This window comes from Lepidochelys kempii, chromosome 10 (genome assembly GCF_965140285.1).
Source record: "Lepidochelys kempii isolate rLepKem1 chromosome 10, rLepKem1.hap1, whole genome shotgun sequence".
Classification (NCBI taxonomy): domain Eukaryota; kingdom Metazoa; phylum Chordata; order Testudines; family Cheloniidae; genus Lepidochelys; species Lepidochelys kempii.
The window spans coordinates 15,089,563-15,104,389 of record NC_136389.1 but is presented as its reverse complement, the minus strand read 5'-3'; the positions used below and the strand labels follow the sequence as shown (position 1 = coordinate 15,104,389).

General features: G+C 43.0%; 1 protein-coding gene across 19 annotated transcripts in view; it reads left to right on the top strand.

The window, feature by feature from the left end:
• The window catches only part of TRRAP (transformation/transcription domain associated protein), a 154,701-nt gene extending 141,144 nt beyond the window's left edge, over positions 1-13,557 (top strand). For all 19 annotated transcript variants that reach the window (XM_073362108.2, XM_078854548.1, XM_073362109.2 and 16 more), the window contains 3 exons: positions 87-290; positions 1,465-1,659; positions 12,166-13,557. In XM_073362108.2, the coding sequence (XP_073218209.1) occupies positions 87-290; positions 1,465-1,659; positions 12,166-12,450 (684 nt within the window). In that variant the 3' untranslated portion in view covers positions 12,451-13,557. The remainder of the gene's footprint in view (positions 1-86; positions 291-1,464; positions 1,660-12,165) is intronic.
• The last annotated feature ends 1,270 nt before the right edge of the window (positions 13,558-14,827 follow it).

Here is a 14,827-nt window from a genome sequence, read left to right as displayed (position 1 = left end):
TCATTAGTACATTTTTATATTGACCGATCAGTAGATAGTAGTGGTTTAAAAATCACTTGTCTTAACTAAATTTGCTTTGCTTTTAGGTTCTTCGGGATATACTTAAAGAAGTGCAGAGTAACATGGTGCCACGCAGTATGCTTAAGGAATGGGCTTTACATACATTCCCAAATGCCACAGATTACTGGACGTTTCGAAAGATGTTCACAATTCAGTTGGCATTAATTGGCTTTGCAGAATTTGTCTTTCATTTAAATAGACTCAACCCTGAGATGTTACAGATTGCCCAGGTATATTGCATTCACTGAAGATGCACATTTTCTTCTTTGATAAACTGAAATTTTGTAATTTAACTTTTGAAATGACTATATGTTTACTATACACTGTACACTGATTTGATTTTTTTTTGCATGCGTTTATGCACCCCGTGTGTAATCAACAGAGCATTTCAGTAGGCCTCTCTCTTCACTACATGATTATACAAAATATATGCAATAATAAAAAATGCCATCAGTGGACACACACATTACCCTCTAAATTCTCAGCTTTTGGAAGGACAACTCCTGTTCATCAAAAAGGGTCTCAAAAACAACATAAAAACTCTCAAATGCTCATGTAGATGTGTGTACAGTCTCAGATTCCCTTTTCCCCATTCTTCACAAGCACTATCTTGACTATTTTCCTGTGTCAAATATCAAGTGGTTTTAGAGCTTCATATTCTTATGGGAAATATTCATTTTCTAATTCCATTCTCTCTCCCCTCCCTCCCCTTTGGCACTGGTATCATGTCGAACTGCAGCTTCCATTGCCAGTGTTTTCTGCTTTAACATAAGCATCTAACATGAGACTTGCCAACTTAGTAGAGCAAAGATGGTATATCTTAATGTAATTTTAATGCTTGGAGAGCTATACTCTATACAACAATTAAAAGATTAATGAATCCCCGCCACTCAGACATGGCTTTCAGGTGCATACCCAGCGTGAACAATGCAGTCCTTTGCTGAGATGCAAACAGAATGAAGACTTATCTTTCTTCCCCTACTCGCTCACCTACCACAACCACAAAAGAACCTGTTCTTTATGGCTGATATTCTGATCCCATATATTTAATATGGTTCTTACTTTTCTTCTGTCTACACATGATTTGTAAGAGAATAGTATGTTTGAAATTCTAGATACCCATTGTTCAAGTATTGCTTGATCAAGAGAGCAAGGCGGTATTTGAACAAAGGAAATTCAGTGGTTTTTTTTATTCTTCCATGTTTAACTTCCATCTTTGTTGCAACACTTTATGCTAGGGAAATGGAAATAATTTCACTGATGCACATGGATTAAACTTACCACTCTGCTCTGAGTATTGCCAGTAAAAAAAAAAAAAAAAAAAAAGTCTATTAGTGATTTTTATACGTTGATTTTCCTTTCCTTTTATAAAGATTCATGCCTGTGTCTCATTTTAAAATCTAGGATACTGGCAAGCTCAACGTGGCATACTTCCGATTTGATATTAATGATGCTACTGGTGATTTGGATGCCAATCGTCCTGTCCCATTCCGTCTTACACCAAACATTTCTGAATTCCTTACAACCATTGGCGTGTCTGGTCCATTGACTGCATCAATGATTGCAGTAGCTCGCTGTTTTGCACAGCCAAACTTTAAGGTATGTACAGTATTTACCTTTAAATAGTGTTTTACAGGCATATCACACTTGCACTATAATGGACACCTCATAGGTCAGTGTGCTTGATATGCAGGAGTTCTGAGTCTACTCCGTCTTGGAATGCACCACCAGAGTTGGTGGCATCCTCGCATTGGAGGAAACCGGAGAGAAGTCACCATTCTCCATCTCCAGTACCACCCAAGCAGCAGAAAAAGTCAAACTAGGGTGACCAGACAGCAAATGTGAAAAAATGGGACAGGGTGTGGGGGGTAATAGGAGCCTATGTAAGAAAAAGACCCCAAAATAGGACTGTCCCTATAAAATCGGGACATCTGGTAACCCTAAGTCAAACACTTTTGCATCTTCTAGCCAGAAAAAAGGCCCCCTTCATTTCTGAGGGCTAGGTCTCTGACAGAATCAGCCACAAGTTAGAGCTAAGCCAGCTCTGACTAGATGCTCCCCAGTACCACATTCATCATCTAGCATTGTAAATTTGTGGTCTCCAGCACCACTTCCTCCTAATCCCTGGAGGAGGCCAGTGTCTCTGAATTTTCCTCTATGGTTTCTGACAATAAGATGTACCAGGAACTTAATGAAAAGAATAGCCATCTCCTGTGTACAGAGCTGGAACCAGTCCAAGACTATGCATATAAGTTAGAAGACGTTTTGCAGGCCCTGCTAGCTTGGCTTTACCTGTAATTGAGGTCATCTTAGGTCCTACCAAAATCCTTTAGCAAATTTCCTCTCCTTTGACACCCCCTGCCAAAAGGACAGGGAAGAGTTACGAAGTTTCTTCTCCGGGTCATTAGTATTTTTATTCACGCCCAACCCCAAGATCTTTGGTAGTAACAGCTGTGAATGAAAAGGCAAGACAAATCTAGCCCCAAAGACACAAAGAAATTAGATTTGTTTGGGAGAAAAGTTTATTCATCATCAGGATTGCAGTTTAGAATTGCTCACTATAACCACTTTTATTGGGATTAAGTGTTGAAATTTGTGGACAAGTTGCCAGATCATGCCAAAGAGGAATACAGAGCACTTGTGACTGAGGGCCACATGGTGGCAAGAACATCCTTATAGGCTGCCTTAGATGAGGCAGATTTAGCAGCTTGAATAATGGCAATAGTGGTCACTATGCATCATGCTTATTGGCTGCAAACAGCTGGCATTCCAACCAAAGTCCAACAGACAATTGAGGATTTGCCTTTCGAAGGCATAGATTTATTTTTCAGAGAAGACAAAGCTCTGCATTGTCTTGAAGATTCTAGGGCAATTCTGAAGTTTTTGGGCATTTGCATCCAAGCCCTAAGAGAAAGCAGTTCTGTCTCCAGGTCCAGTAAAAGTACCTGTTCTATCCTTCAAGTCAGCTGGACCAAACCTAGGAGGTGCCAAAAGACTCAAAGAGGACCACAACCTCCTCCGCCACCGCTAACAACATCTGCTATCTTTAAACAATCTTATAGCATTTAAGCAGTCTGATTCCTTAGATGAGGCCAGCATACCACTCACTCTGATTTTCCCCTCTCTTTGGCAGCATGTTGTTCCACTCATCAGTGGGTACTAAGCACATTGGAACTGGGATAAACCCTGCACTTTTCCTCTGTTTTCCATTCTCTTTCCTCCCCGCCGCATCCCTTGTCAGGAACTTTTTTCGCAAGACTTCTAATTCAAGAAGTTCAACCTCTGTTACAATTCGGGGCCCCAGAAGAAAAGGTTCTATTCCCATTATTTTCTCATTCCAAAGGCCAAGAGAGGCCTTAGACCTGCAAAAACTCAACAAATACATTTTTAAAGAAGTTTTGTGTGGTTACCCAAGCATCTATTATCTCATCCCTAGATCCCAGTGACTAGTTTGCTGCCCTCTACTTAAAGGATGCCTACTTCCATGTGGCCATTCACCAGAGTCACAGGAGCTTTTTAAGGTTTATTGTAGCAGATAGTTATCAGTTTACAGACCTTGCCTTTGGCCTGTCTTCAGCCCCTCAAGTCTCCACAAAGTGCATGGCAGTCATTGCAGCACATCTCAAGAAACTAGGTGTCCAGGTGTGCCCATGTTTGGTTGGTTTGAGGTCAGTCAAGGGAGCAAGTGGAGGTAGCCATCAAAAAGCTCCAGTCCTCTACAGTCTGTGGTGGTTGCCTTTGTTCGTTGGGCCTGTTGGTCAGCAAGGGCACATCAGTTGTTCTGCCTCTGCAGAGAATCGAATTCATAGTAGCAGTTCTTGATTCTATGACTGCAAGAGCATATTTACTTCAGGCCTGGCTTCAAGGAATATTGAACCTTTGCAGGGGCTTCAAGGTGTATCCTTGTACAGCAGTAAGGAATTTTCTGAGACTTCTAGGTCACATGGCAGCTTGTACATAAGTAAAGTCTGGCATGCTGAGTCACTTAAGAGTTATTCAGAGCTGGTCTGTCATTCCTTTTTGTTAGCTGTATGTACTAATTCATGTTCCTGCAAATGTCTTCTTGTCCCTGGATTAGTGGGTTAGACCCCACCAGGGTTTGGAAGGCGGGTTTCTTTTTTCCACAACTCTTCCCTCCATGCCCCTGGTCATAGATGTTTTGTGTCTCAGATGGGGAGTTCATGTAGGGGACCTCCAGACTCAGGGACTCTGGTCAAATAAAGATCTGTCTCTGCACATCAGTGCTGAAGAACTTTGAGCTATCCACCTGGTCTGTCAGGTTTTTCTCCCTCACATCAGAGGTGATACTGTGCAGGTAGTCATGGATGACACTGCTGTTCCATTTGAACAAGCCGGGAGGTGCCAGATTATTCCCCCTTTGCCAAGAGGAAATGAACCTATAGACTGTCTACATTCACGCAATTACACTCAAAGCATCTCATCTCCCGAGGGGGTTCAAAAATATCTTGCACACCATTTCAGCACAACATTCAGCAGAGATCATAATTAGTTCTTCGGATCTGACATGGCAAAGTCCATTTTCAGCCTTGGGGAATGCCAGAAATAGATCTCTTCATCACCCGACAACAGGAAGTGTCACTTGTTCTGTTCAAGGGCAAGTCACAGTGCAAGGTCTTTGTCAGACATTTTCCTGTTGTCCTGGATGGGGGGAAATTCTGTATGCTTTTCCTTCCAGTCCCAATGGTACTAAGAGTTTTGTGCAAACTCAAGCAGAATCACACTAATTTTAATCTAGTCTAATTTTAATAGCATCAGCCCAGCTTTGACATCATTGGTTCTCTGACTTGTTGAGTCTTTCAGTTCGAGATCCCACATCTCTCCCTCAGTCTTGTATATAGTTTCACGGAACCACAGCCAGTCACTGCATCTCAACTCTCAGAGCCTACATCTAACGGCTTGGATATTTGGTGGCTAACTGTTCCTTTGTGGTTCAAAACATTTTCTTAAATAGTGGGAATTCTTCCACAAGGTATATTTACCTCAGGAAATGGCAGAGATTCTCCATGTGATTCCAGCAGAAAGGTACTTCTCCTTTTTAGGCTCCCATACATTTTATTCTGGGTTTCTTGCTTCACCTAGAGGTAAAACGACTCTCTATTAATTCCCTGAGTTTTTATGTGGCAGCTATCTCCTCATTCCATCCTATAGACGGAAGATTTTTTTCCCTACCCTATGACTATTGGATTTTTGAAAGGATTGTACAGACTCTTCCCTACTGTAATTGATCCCACACTATCATGTCATTTAAATTTGGTTCTATCAATTTTAATAGGACCCCCTTTTGAGCCTGTATGTGCCCCCTTTCTCATCTCAATGGGGATAGCATTCCTATCAATAACATTACTTCTGCCAGGAGGGTAGGAGAACTACAGACTTTGGTTGCTGATCCTCCTTATTTGGTTTCTTTTATAAAGATAAAGTTAGTTTACGTCTGCACCCTAAATGTCTCACTAAAGTAGTATTGGATTTTCATCTGAATCAGCCTACATATTTAACTACCTTTTTTCTGAAACCTCACTCTCTCATAAAGACAAGGAAACACTCTATAATTTGGATGTCCATAGGCTAAGACTTTTACCTGGAGTGGAAAAAACAGTTTAATGTTTCTGCAATTATTTAATTCCTTTGATGACCAGGTGAAGAGTCAGTGGGTCTCTTTGCAGAAGATCTCCTCCTGTATTATCTTTGCTATGATATTGATAAGGTCCAACCACCTCAGAGTTTTAGCACATACTGCAAGAGCTCAGGAAGCGTTGAGTGCTTTCTTAGGTCAAACATCAGTGACATTTACAGGTCTGCGACTTGGTCATCTGTTCATACCGTCACCACTCATTATGCTGTCTCCCAGGCCTTAAGAGATGGTGCTAGATTTGGGAGAGTGGTGTTGTGTAGTCCTTGTTTAGGGAGACTCTGATACCTTCCTCCTGGATCTGCTTGAGAGTCACCTGAGGTGGAATGGACATGTGCAAGCACTCAAAGAAAAAATGGTTACATACCTGTTTCATAACTGTTGCTCTTCAAGATGTGTTGCACATGTCCTATCCTCTTTCCCCTCTACATTTGAGTACAAGAAAATATAGGCCTCCAGTGTGAAAGAACTGTGGGGAGCGGTTGGCTCTGCCCCTTTATACCCTCAGCTATCAGCACGAACGTGTGGTGGATGCAAGCACCACCCATCAGGTATCACTGTGGGGAAAAAGATCTCAAGCTTTGGTGAAATGACATGCAAACACCTGAAATGGAATGGACATGTACAACACATCCAAAAAAAAACCAACAAAAAAAAATCAGTTACTGAGCAGGTATGTAACCATTTTTCAGAGATTCTGAGAACGCCACAATAGCTTCTTAAATATTACATCAGCACCAATACAAAGGCCAGTTGAAATCTCTGTAGTTTTAGTCAGAATACGTAAGGTTGGAATAATTTCACTCTAAATTCACTGTTTGCTCAATCAAATTAATATGAACCAGTTGTTTTTATCATCCTAGCTTTGTAAGTCCTTGAAAATCTAAAAATGACAAATATAGCATCATTTAGATCCTTAAGAGTATATTGTGAATAGAAAAACATCGTGACACCTCATTAGCAGAGTAGGATGTTGAAAATACATTGTTGCTTTGATGGACTTTGGCTCTTGACTAAAGAAATTGGCTTAATTCCTTTTAAATTCTAATGCTTTACAAAAATGAGACATCTTGCAGTTAGGCAGCAATTTGCACCAAACAGCATTGCACAAAACACATTGTAGTTACTTTTTTTTTTTAGCAATTAGGCATTCTCATACAGTGTGTGTTGGTTACCTTTAAAATTCAAATGGGTAAAGGTGAGTTCCTGATGTGAAATTTTCCATCTTTGTAGAACAGAAAGCAGGTGCAGTGTGTTTTTCCATAATTAAGCCACTTACAGGTTGACTTTACATATGTTTTAGGCCATGTTTATACATGCAGACAAATTTTCAGATGTGGCCTTCAATGTGTGTGTGTCTCAATTTTTGCATGTACAACTGGAAACACCATAAGCCTGACTTTCATGGGTGCTGAGCACCCACAACTCCCCTTGACTTTATTTGGAGGTATGGAAGCACAGCACTTGTAACACTGAAATCGAGCACCTAGTAACATTGACTACTTTTGAAAATGTGGCTTGGCTTTTAACCTTAGTAAGCTGAATTCCTTTAATTCTTTTTCTTCAAAATACTGTTTTGATTAGAGATACCTGGGATGCCTAGAAAGACTTGGTTTTATAAACTATAACTCTTAGCATCAAAAGCTCAGACTGCTGGCATTTATACCTTACTATCAAGAAATGAGCTGCTAAGGGATGAGGGAAAATAGAAAACTGTGTTTTTGTGTATTTCCTCTCAGTAACAACAGGGTGTCCGTAGGATGCCAGTTAGTTGAAATTTTAAAAATTCAGTTCAGAAATCCACAGTTAAAACAAGTCAAAACAAGAAATTACAACTTGTGGGACAATAACTACTAATTACGTTCAGCTGAAATATGCTGCATTTACGTAGGTGGGTAGGATGTGGGACCAGAATTTCCTTTCCAGACTTTAGTGGTAAGAGTCATATCTGATATCATTCAGCTAGTTATTTCTATTCCAGAACAATATTTTTCCTGAAATAAACCTTCATGTTCTTGTTGGGCAAAAATGTGTGTGATGCATACAAAATAGTGTGTGTGTAAAAATGTATTTGGTTTTGTAGTTCAGCTATGAGAAATAATTTGTAGGGGAAACTTCATAGCTTTTTATAAATTCTTTTTGAAAAAAAAATCTCTCTTAGAGAACAAAATAATTTGTTAAACAACACTTAAAGCTTACTGAAAGTCTTAGGGTACGTCTGCAGTACGAAATTATTTCGAAATTCTATTGGAATTTTCGGAAGCTATTTTATACATTCGGTCTTCTGCGTTCCCACTAAAGCGTGTGAATTCGGCAGAGTGTGTCCACAGTACCAAGGCTGGCATCGAATGTCAGAGCGGTGCACTGTGGGTAGCGTTCCCGCAGTCCCCGCCGCCCATTGGAATTCTGGGTTAAGCTCCCAGTGCATGATGGGGCAGAAACATTCTCGCAGGTGTTTCTCGGTGTGTGTTGTCAGTCGCTCCTCCCTTCGTGAAAGCTACGGCAGACAATCGTTTCGCGCCTATTTGGCGTGCAGATGCCATACTGCTTTCAGCAGATGGTGCACCGCTGCTCTCCTGCTACTATGAATCCACCTCTCATTTCCTCTTATCTTCCTATGTAATCTCTACTATCTATTCTTTCTCTTCCTCATCGAACGCTTCCGCTGCCAACTCTGCTCAGCCATTGTGAACCAAGAAACACAGCTTCCGCTGCCAACTCTGCTCTCCTGCTATTGCCACACTTCTGAGCTTCTCCATGTCGTCTGTCCTGGGCTCCCACCTCCATGAAAACTACAGAAGACAACCATTTCCCACTTCTTTTGGCTATCATGAACCAAACAGCACCTCTTCCGCTGCCACTCTGCTCTCCTACGTTTCACACCCTTTTTCTAGGATTATCCATGCAGGCGCCATAGCCATGGAGCCCACTCAGATGTCCGCTGCAGTTTTGACCATTGTAAATACCTCGTGCATTATCCAGCAGTATGTGCAGTACCTGCAAAACCGGGCAAGGAAGCAACGACAGCGCAATTATGACCGTGATAAGGACATGGACACAGACGTTCCTAGAAGCACAGCATGTGGCGATTGGGAGATCATGGTGGTGTTGGGCCAGGTTCATGCCGTGGAACACCGATTCTGGGCCTGGGAAACAAGCACAGACTGGTGGGACCACATAGTGTTGCAGGTGTGGGATGATTCCCAGTGGCTGAGTGGCTGAGAAACTTTCGTATGCGAAGGGCCACTTTCATGGAACTTTGTGACTTGCTGTCCCCTGCCCTGAAGCGCAAAGACACCAAAATGAGAACAGCCCTCACAGTTGAGAAGCGAGTGGCCATAGCCCTGTGGAAGCTTGCAACACCCGACAGCTACCGGTCAGTTGGGAATCAGTTTGGAGTGGGGAAATCTACTGTGGGGGCTGCTGTGCTGCAAGTAGCCAACGCTATCATTGACCAGCTGCTGTCAAGGGTATTGATTTTGGGAAATGTGCAGGCCATTGTGGATGGCTTTAATGTGCTGGGGTTTCCTAACTGTGGCGGGGCGATAGACAGAATGAATATCCCTATCTTGGCCCCAGAACACCGGGGTGGCCAGTACATAAACCGCAAGGGGTACTTTTCCATGGTGCTGCAAGCACTGGTGGATCACAAGGGACATTTCACCGACATCAGTGTGGGATGGCCGGGAAAGGTGCATGACGCTCGCATCTTCAGGAACTCTGGTCTGTTTGAACAGCTGCAGGAAGGAACTTACTCCCCAGACCAGAAAATTACTGTTGGGGATTTTGAAATGCCTATAGTTATCCTCGGGGAGCCAGCCTACCCCTTAAAGCAATGGCTCATGAAGCCGTACGCAGGCAGCTTGGACAGTAGTAAGGAGCAGTTCAACTATAGGCTGAGCAAGTGCAGAATGGTGGTAGAATGTGCATTTGGACGTTTGAAAGCGCGCTGGCGCAGTTTACTGACTCAGTTAAATCTCAGCAAATCCAATATTCCAATTGTAATTGCTGCTGGTTGTGTGCTCCACAATATCTGTGAGGAAAAAGGGGGAGACATTTATGGCGGGGTGGGAAGTTGAGGCAACTCGCCTGGCGGCCAGTTTCACACCACCAGACAATAGGGCAATTAGAAGAGCGCAGCAGGGCGCGCTGCACATCAGAGAAGCTTTGAAAGCCAATTTCATGACTGGCCAGGGTACGGTGTGACAGTTGTTTGTTTCTCTTAAAGTTACCCGCCCCCTATATATATGAAAGGAAATAAAGTCACAGTTGTTTAAAAAACGTTCTTTATTATTTGGTGCACAAAACATTGAGAAAAATCAGAAGCTAGATGGGGGAGGGGGGATATTGGGTTGGGGGGTGGAGGAGGAGGGAAGGACAAGTCCAGAAACTAAATCAAAATTTAGGATATGCCAGTTTTCTGCTGCTTGTGCAATCCTCTGGGGTTGACTGTGTGGATCCCTTTTGCCTCCCACCCCGTGTTCTTGGGCGTCTGGGTGAGGAGGCTATGAAACTTGGGGAGGAGGGAGAACGGTTATACAGGGGCTGCAGCGGCAGTCTGTGGTCTTGCTGCCTTTCCCGCATTAGATCCACCATACAGCGGAGCATGTCAGTTTGCTCCCCCATGAGCTTGACCATAGCATCCTGCCTGCTCTCATTGTGCACGTCCCTCCTCTCTTCGTATTCATGTAACGCTTTACGCGACTCTGCAATTGCTTGCCTCCACACATTCAGCTGGGCCCTATCAGTGCGGGAGGACTGCATAAGCTCGGCAGACATGTCGTCCTGAGTTCGTTTTTTCCGCCTTCTAATCTGGACCAGCCTCTGGGGCAGAGTAGATAGGGGCCACGTTGAAACATTTGCACCTGCTGCGGAAGGAGAAAAAGGGAGGGTAGTATTTTAAAAGATACATTTTAGAGAACAAAAGGGGACACTCTTTCTCAGTGAAACAGGCAATTCATAGTACACAGCACATGTTCTTTCTGTACAAGGTCGCATTTTGCCTCTTATACTGAAGTACCTGCCATTTTGGTGTGAGTAAGCCATCTCGTGCGGCCGGGCAACAGAATTCAGCTTGCAGGCAGCTATGGTAAGCCCTAGGGGCATGTGGGATTCAGCTTCTTCCGCATTCATTTCAAAGCTTTCAAACTGCTGGGCGCCGTTTCCCATAGGAAGCAATGCCTGGTGGGTTTTTCATATAAAAGGAGGGCCTGTTGGCTCTCTGGGATGATCGCTTCACACAACACCCTTCCTTCCGCCCCCCGCCCACTGCATGGCTACGATGAGGCTCTGAGCAGGGATGAGCCCTTTAAAGCGAACAGCCCAGCACGGCTGGGTTTCTCTCACCACGTGGCTCCGATCAGGCTCTCACTCACCAGAAGTGCCTTCTCCAGGGTCATGGTCCAGGAGCATTCCTTGGGAGTGGGGGGAGGCTATTGGCTCCAGCGTTAAGAATAGTTCCTGGCTGGGGGGGGGAAACGGATTCCCCACTTGCTGCCTGTGCACTGTCCTCCTCCTCCTCTTCATCCTCCAAAAACTCATCCTCCTTGCTCCGTGCTACTCCCCCCTTGCAGGTGTCCATGGATAGTGGTGGGGTAATGGTGGCGTCACCCCCCATAATTGCATGCAGCTCACAGTAGAAGTGGCATGTATGGGGCTGTGACCCAGAGCGCCCGTTCGCCTACCTGGCTTTTTGGTACACTTGCCTGAGCTCCTTGATTTTTGTACGACACTGCTCTGTGTCCCTGGAGTAGTCTCTTTCCGTCATGGCCCTGGAGACTTTAGCGTACGTCTTTGCATTTTTTTTTTTTTGGACTTAATTCTGCCATAACAGATTTGTCTCCCCAACATGCGATGAGACTCGGTACCTCCCATTCGGACCATGCTGGAGCTTGTCTGCGAATCCGGGACTGCATGGTCTCTTGTGATGGTGGACTCTGCATGATCGCCTGTGATGGTGGACTGTGCTGATGGTGACCAAACAGGAAATTCAAAAGTTCCTGGGGCTTTTACTGACTACCTGGCTAGTGCATCGGAGTTAAGAGTGTTGTCCAGAGCGGTCACAAGGAAGCATTCTGGGATGGCTCCCAGAGGCCAATAACGTTGAATTCCATCCACAGTACCTGTAACCCGGAACTGCGATCTTGATTTTAGCGCTACTCCATTTGCCGAGGTGGAGTACAGAAATCTGATTAAAGAGCCCTTTTTAAATCGAAAAAACTGGTTTGGTCATGTGGACGGAATCAGTTTTATTTCGAAGTAACTCGGTTAATTCCGAAATAACCGTGTTTTGTAGACCAGGCCTTAGTCCTCTGAAGCAACCAGCCCCTAAAGGGTTAAGATTACAAAGAGACCAAAATGTCAAGATGTAATTTATTACAATTTAGTTAAAAAACTATAGTCTCTTGACACTTCTTCTAGTTAAACATAATTATCTAATTTTCTCCTTCATGCAGGTTGATGGCATCCTGAAAACTGTGCTACGGGATGAAATAATTGCTTGGCACAAGAAAACACAAGAGGATACTTCCTCTCCACTCTCAGCAGCCGGGCAACCTGAAAACATGGACAGTCAGCAGCTGGTTTCACTAGTTCAAAAAGCTGTTACTGCTATCATGACTCGACTACATAATCTTGCTCAGTTTGAAGGAGGAGAAAGCAAAGTCAACACTCTTGTAGCAGCTGCAAATAGCTTGGATAATCTCTGTCGTATGGATCCTGCCTGGCACCCTTGGCTGTAACTTGAAATTTAGATCTCTCTTTTGCTGCTCTTGTGTTGTGAGCCATGTATCCTGGTAAGAAGAAAATGTGAAGAATTCATTTCAAACCATGGCTTACCCGTCACTGCCTTTTTCATCAGTCTTCATTTTAATCATGTTTACAGAAATACTACAATTTTAGTGTTTTAAGTTAATTTCATGACAGCGGTATTTCATGTACAAAGAAATGTGCTGATTTATTATTCAAAGACAACTTCCACAAATAGCTTAAAACGAGGGGGCGAGACTTAAAATGTGTACAGACGAATTTGATAACAAGTGCTGTAATACTGGCACTGTTAGATTTTTAGTAATGGCATATCCTAAATCTGCAGCATGTAAACTTTTTATACACTTTAAGAAACCAGTATTCCCAGATCTTTGATTTTACTTGGTGAAATTTTACTAAATTTTCCTTCATTATACTACTATGAAGGGACATGTGAACTGTTTAAATACTATCCGTTTTAATCCTTTCAGAAATTTACATCAGCTAAGTTGGTTTGTACAGAGATTTTTGTAACAAAAATGTATAGCAATGACTTTTTTTGGTTAGGCACTCAGAAAAATGATGAAAAATTTGCTGGCTTTTCTTGGAGCCCAAGTTATGTACAGTGAAAGTGTAAGCAATTTTGGATATTTAGTTAAATGTTTGACTATGTATAAAAGGAAGTTTATAAAGAGGAGGGGAAAGTCATCCATTGATACATGTATGTGATGTAAATGGTATAAAGAAAAGCAAAAGGAGCTATAAAATGAACCAGTCTGATACTTTTGATTAGACTTCTATAGATACTGTAGCTTCCTCAGAAAGAACCTGTTTCAATTTCTTCGTAATTTCAAAAACATCAGTTTAATGTTTTATTTGAGTCTTTCTGTTCTGTTAGCATTTTTATAAACCTGCAGTGTTGAGAATGTTATGCTTAAATTTGTACAGGGTGATTTTTCAAAATAAATATTTTGTAAAATGGTTCTATGGTACTTATGTCAATGTAGTGTATTTTTAGGGAAAAGGAAAATGAAATAAGTGGAAAAGGACCCACATCATGGGTAATACTATAAATGAAGTAAAAATTGCCTGCATCTGAACATAGGTAATTGTATTATTGGGAGTTGTATATAACTAGTTCTTGTTTGAGTGATTGTATTGTATTCCACTGAGTATTATGCACCAAGAGCCAGAGCTTTTCAAAGTAGCATTGCTCGGCAGTCCACACGTGTCATTGTACAGTAGAACACTAGAGTTACGAACTGACCAGTCAACCACACACCACATTTGGAACCGAAAGTACACAATCAGGCAGGAGCAGAGACAGCCTCCCCACCCCAAAAAAAAAGCAAGTGCAGTACAGTGTAAAACGTAAACTGCTAAATAAAATAAAGGGAAAGCAACATTTTTCTTCCTAGGGCAATGGCGATGTACACGTCATACCCTTCGCCTGCTTGCACCTTTGCTGTCTACAGCTATGACTGCAAAGAGTCTGTTGTCCTATGCATCAATCCATGGGCACCATACTCAACGTTCCATTGGAGGTTCTCTCTCCTCTTTGGTGGTGGACAGACCCACTACAAATCTGCTCTGGGATGCCCTTCCTCCCATCCTTACCGACCATTATAGTCATAACAGATGCATCACTCAGGCTAGGGCACGCACACTGGAGATCACATGACATAAGGCACCTGGACCATGTGAGAGACCAGGATGCACATAAACATACTCTAACTTCTGACAATATGCAAACCATGCCACTTGTTTTTACCGGTTATCCGCTATCGTCACGTCCTCGTCATGTTATATACCACCACCGCCACCACATTATACTATATAAACAAGGGGGCACAAGGTACAGTGCTGTGTATGGAGGTGATTCGCCTCTGGGAATGGTGCATCGCACAATGTTTTGTCAGCAACCTACCTGCCCGACACCCAGAATGTGATCGCAGATTCAACAAGGAACTTTGCAACTGACCACAAATGGGAGTTGCACAGCACGATAATCACAGACATCTTTTGTTACTGGGGTACATGAATCAGAGACCTTTCTGCATCACACATCAACACCAGGTGCACCCAATATTGCTTCAGAGGAGGACTCTGTCCACTTACTGGGTGATGTGCTGGTCGTTGATTGGGCGAACTACACCTCTCCTCCCCCCACACACGCATTCCTACTCTATCCTCCACAAACTCCAGCAGGTCGCTCTGTTCTGGCCTCGCCAATTCTGTTTCCTCTTCTCTGCATGTCAAAACAACCTAGAAATGTCTGGAGCAGGAGTGGAGAACTGCTGACACAACGCAACGGCAGACTTAGCATCCATGGATCTGGATGACTACTCCTGATGCATGGTTTGGATGGAT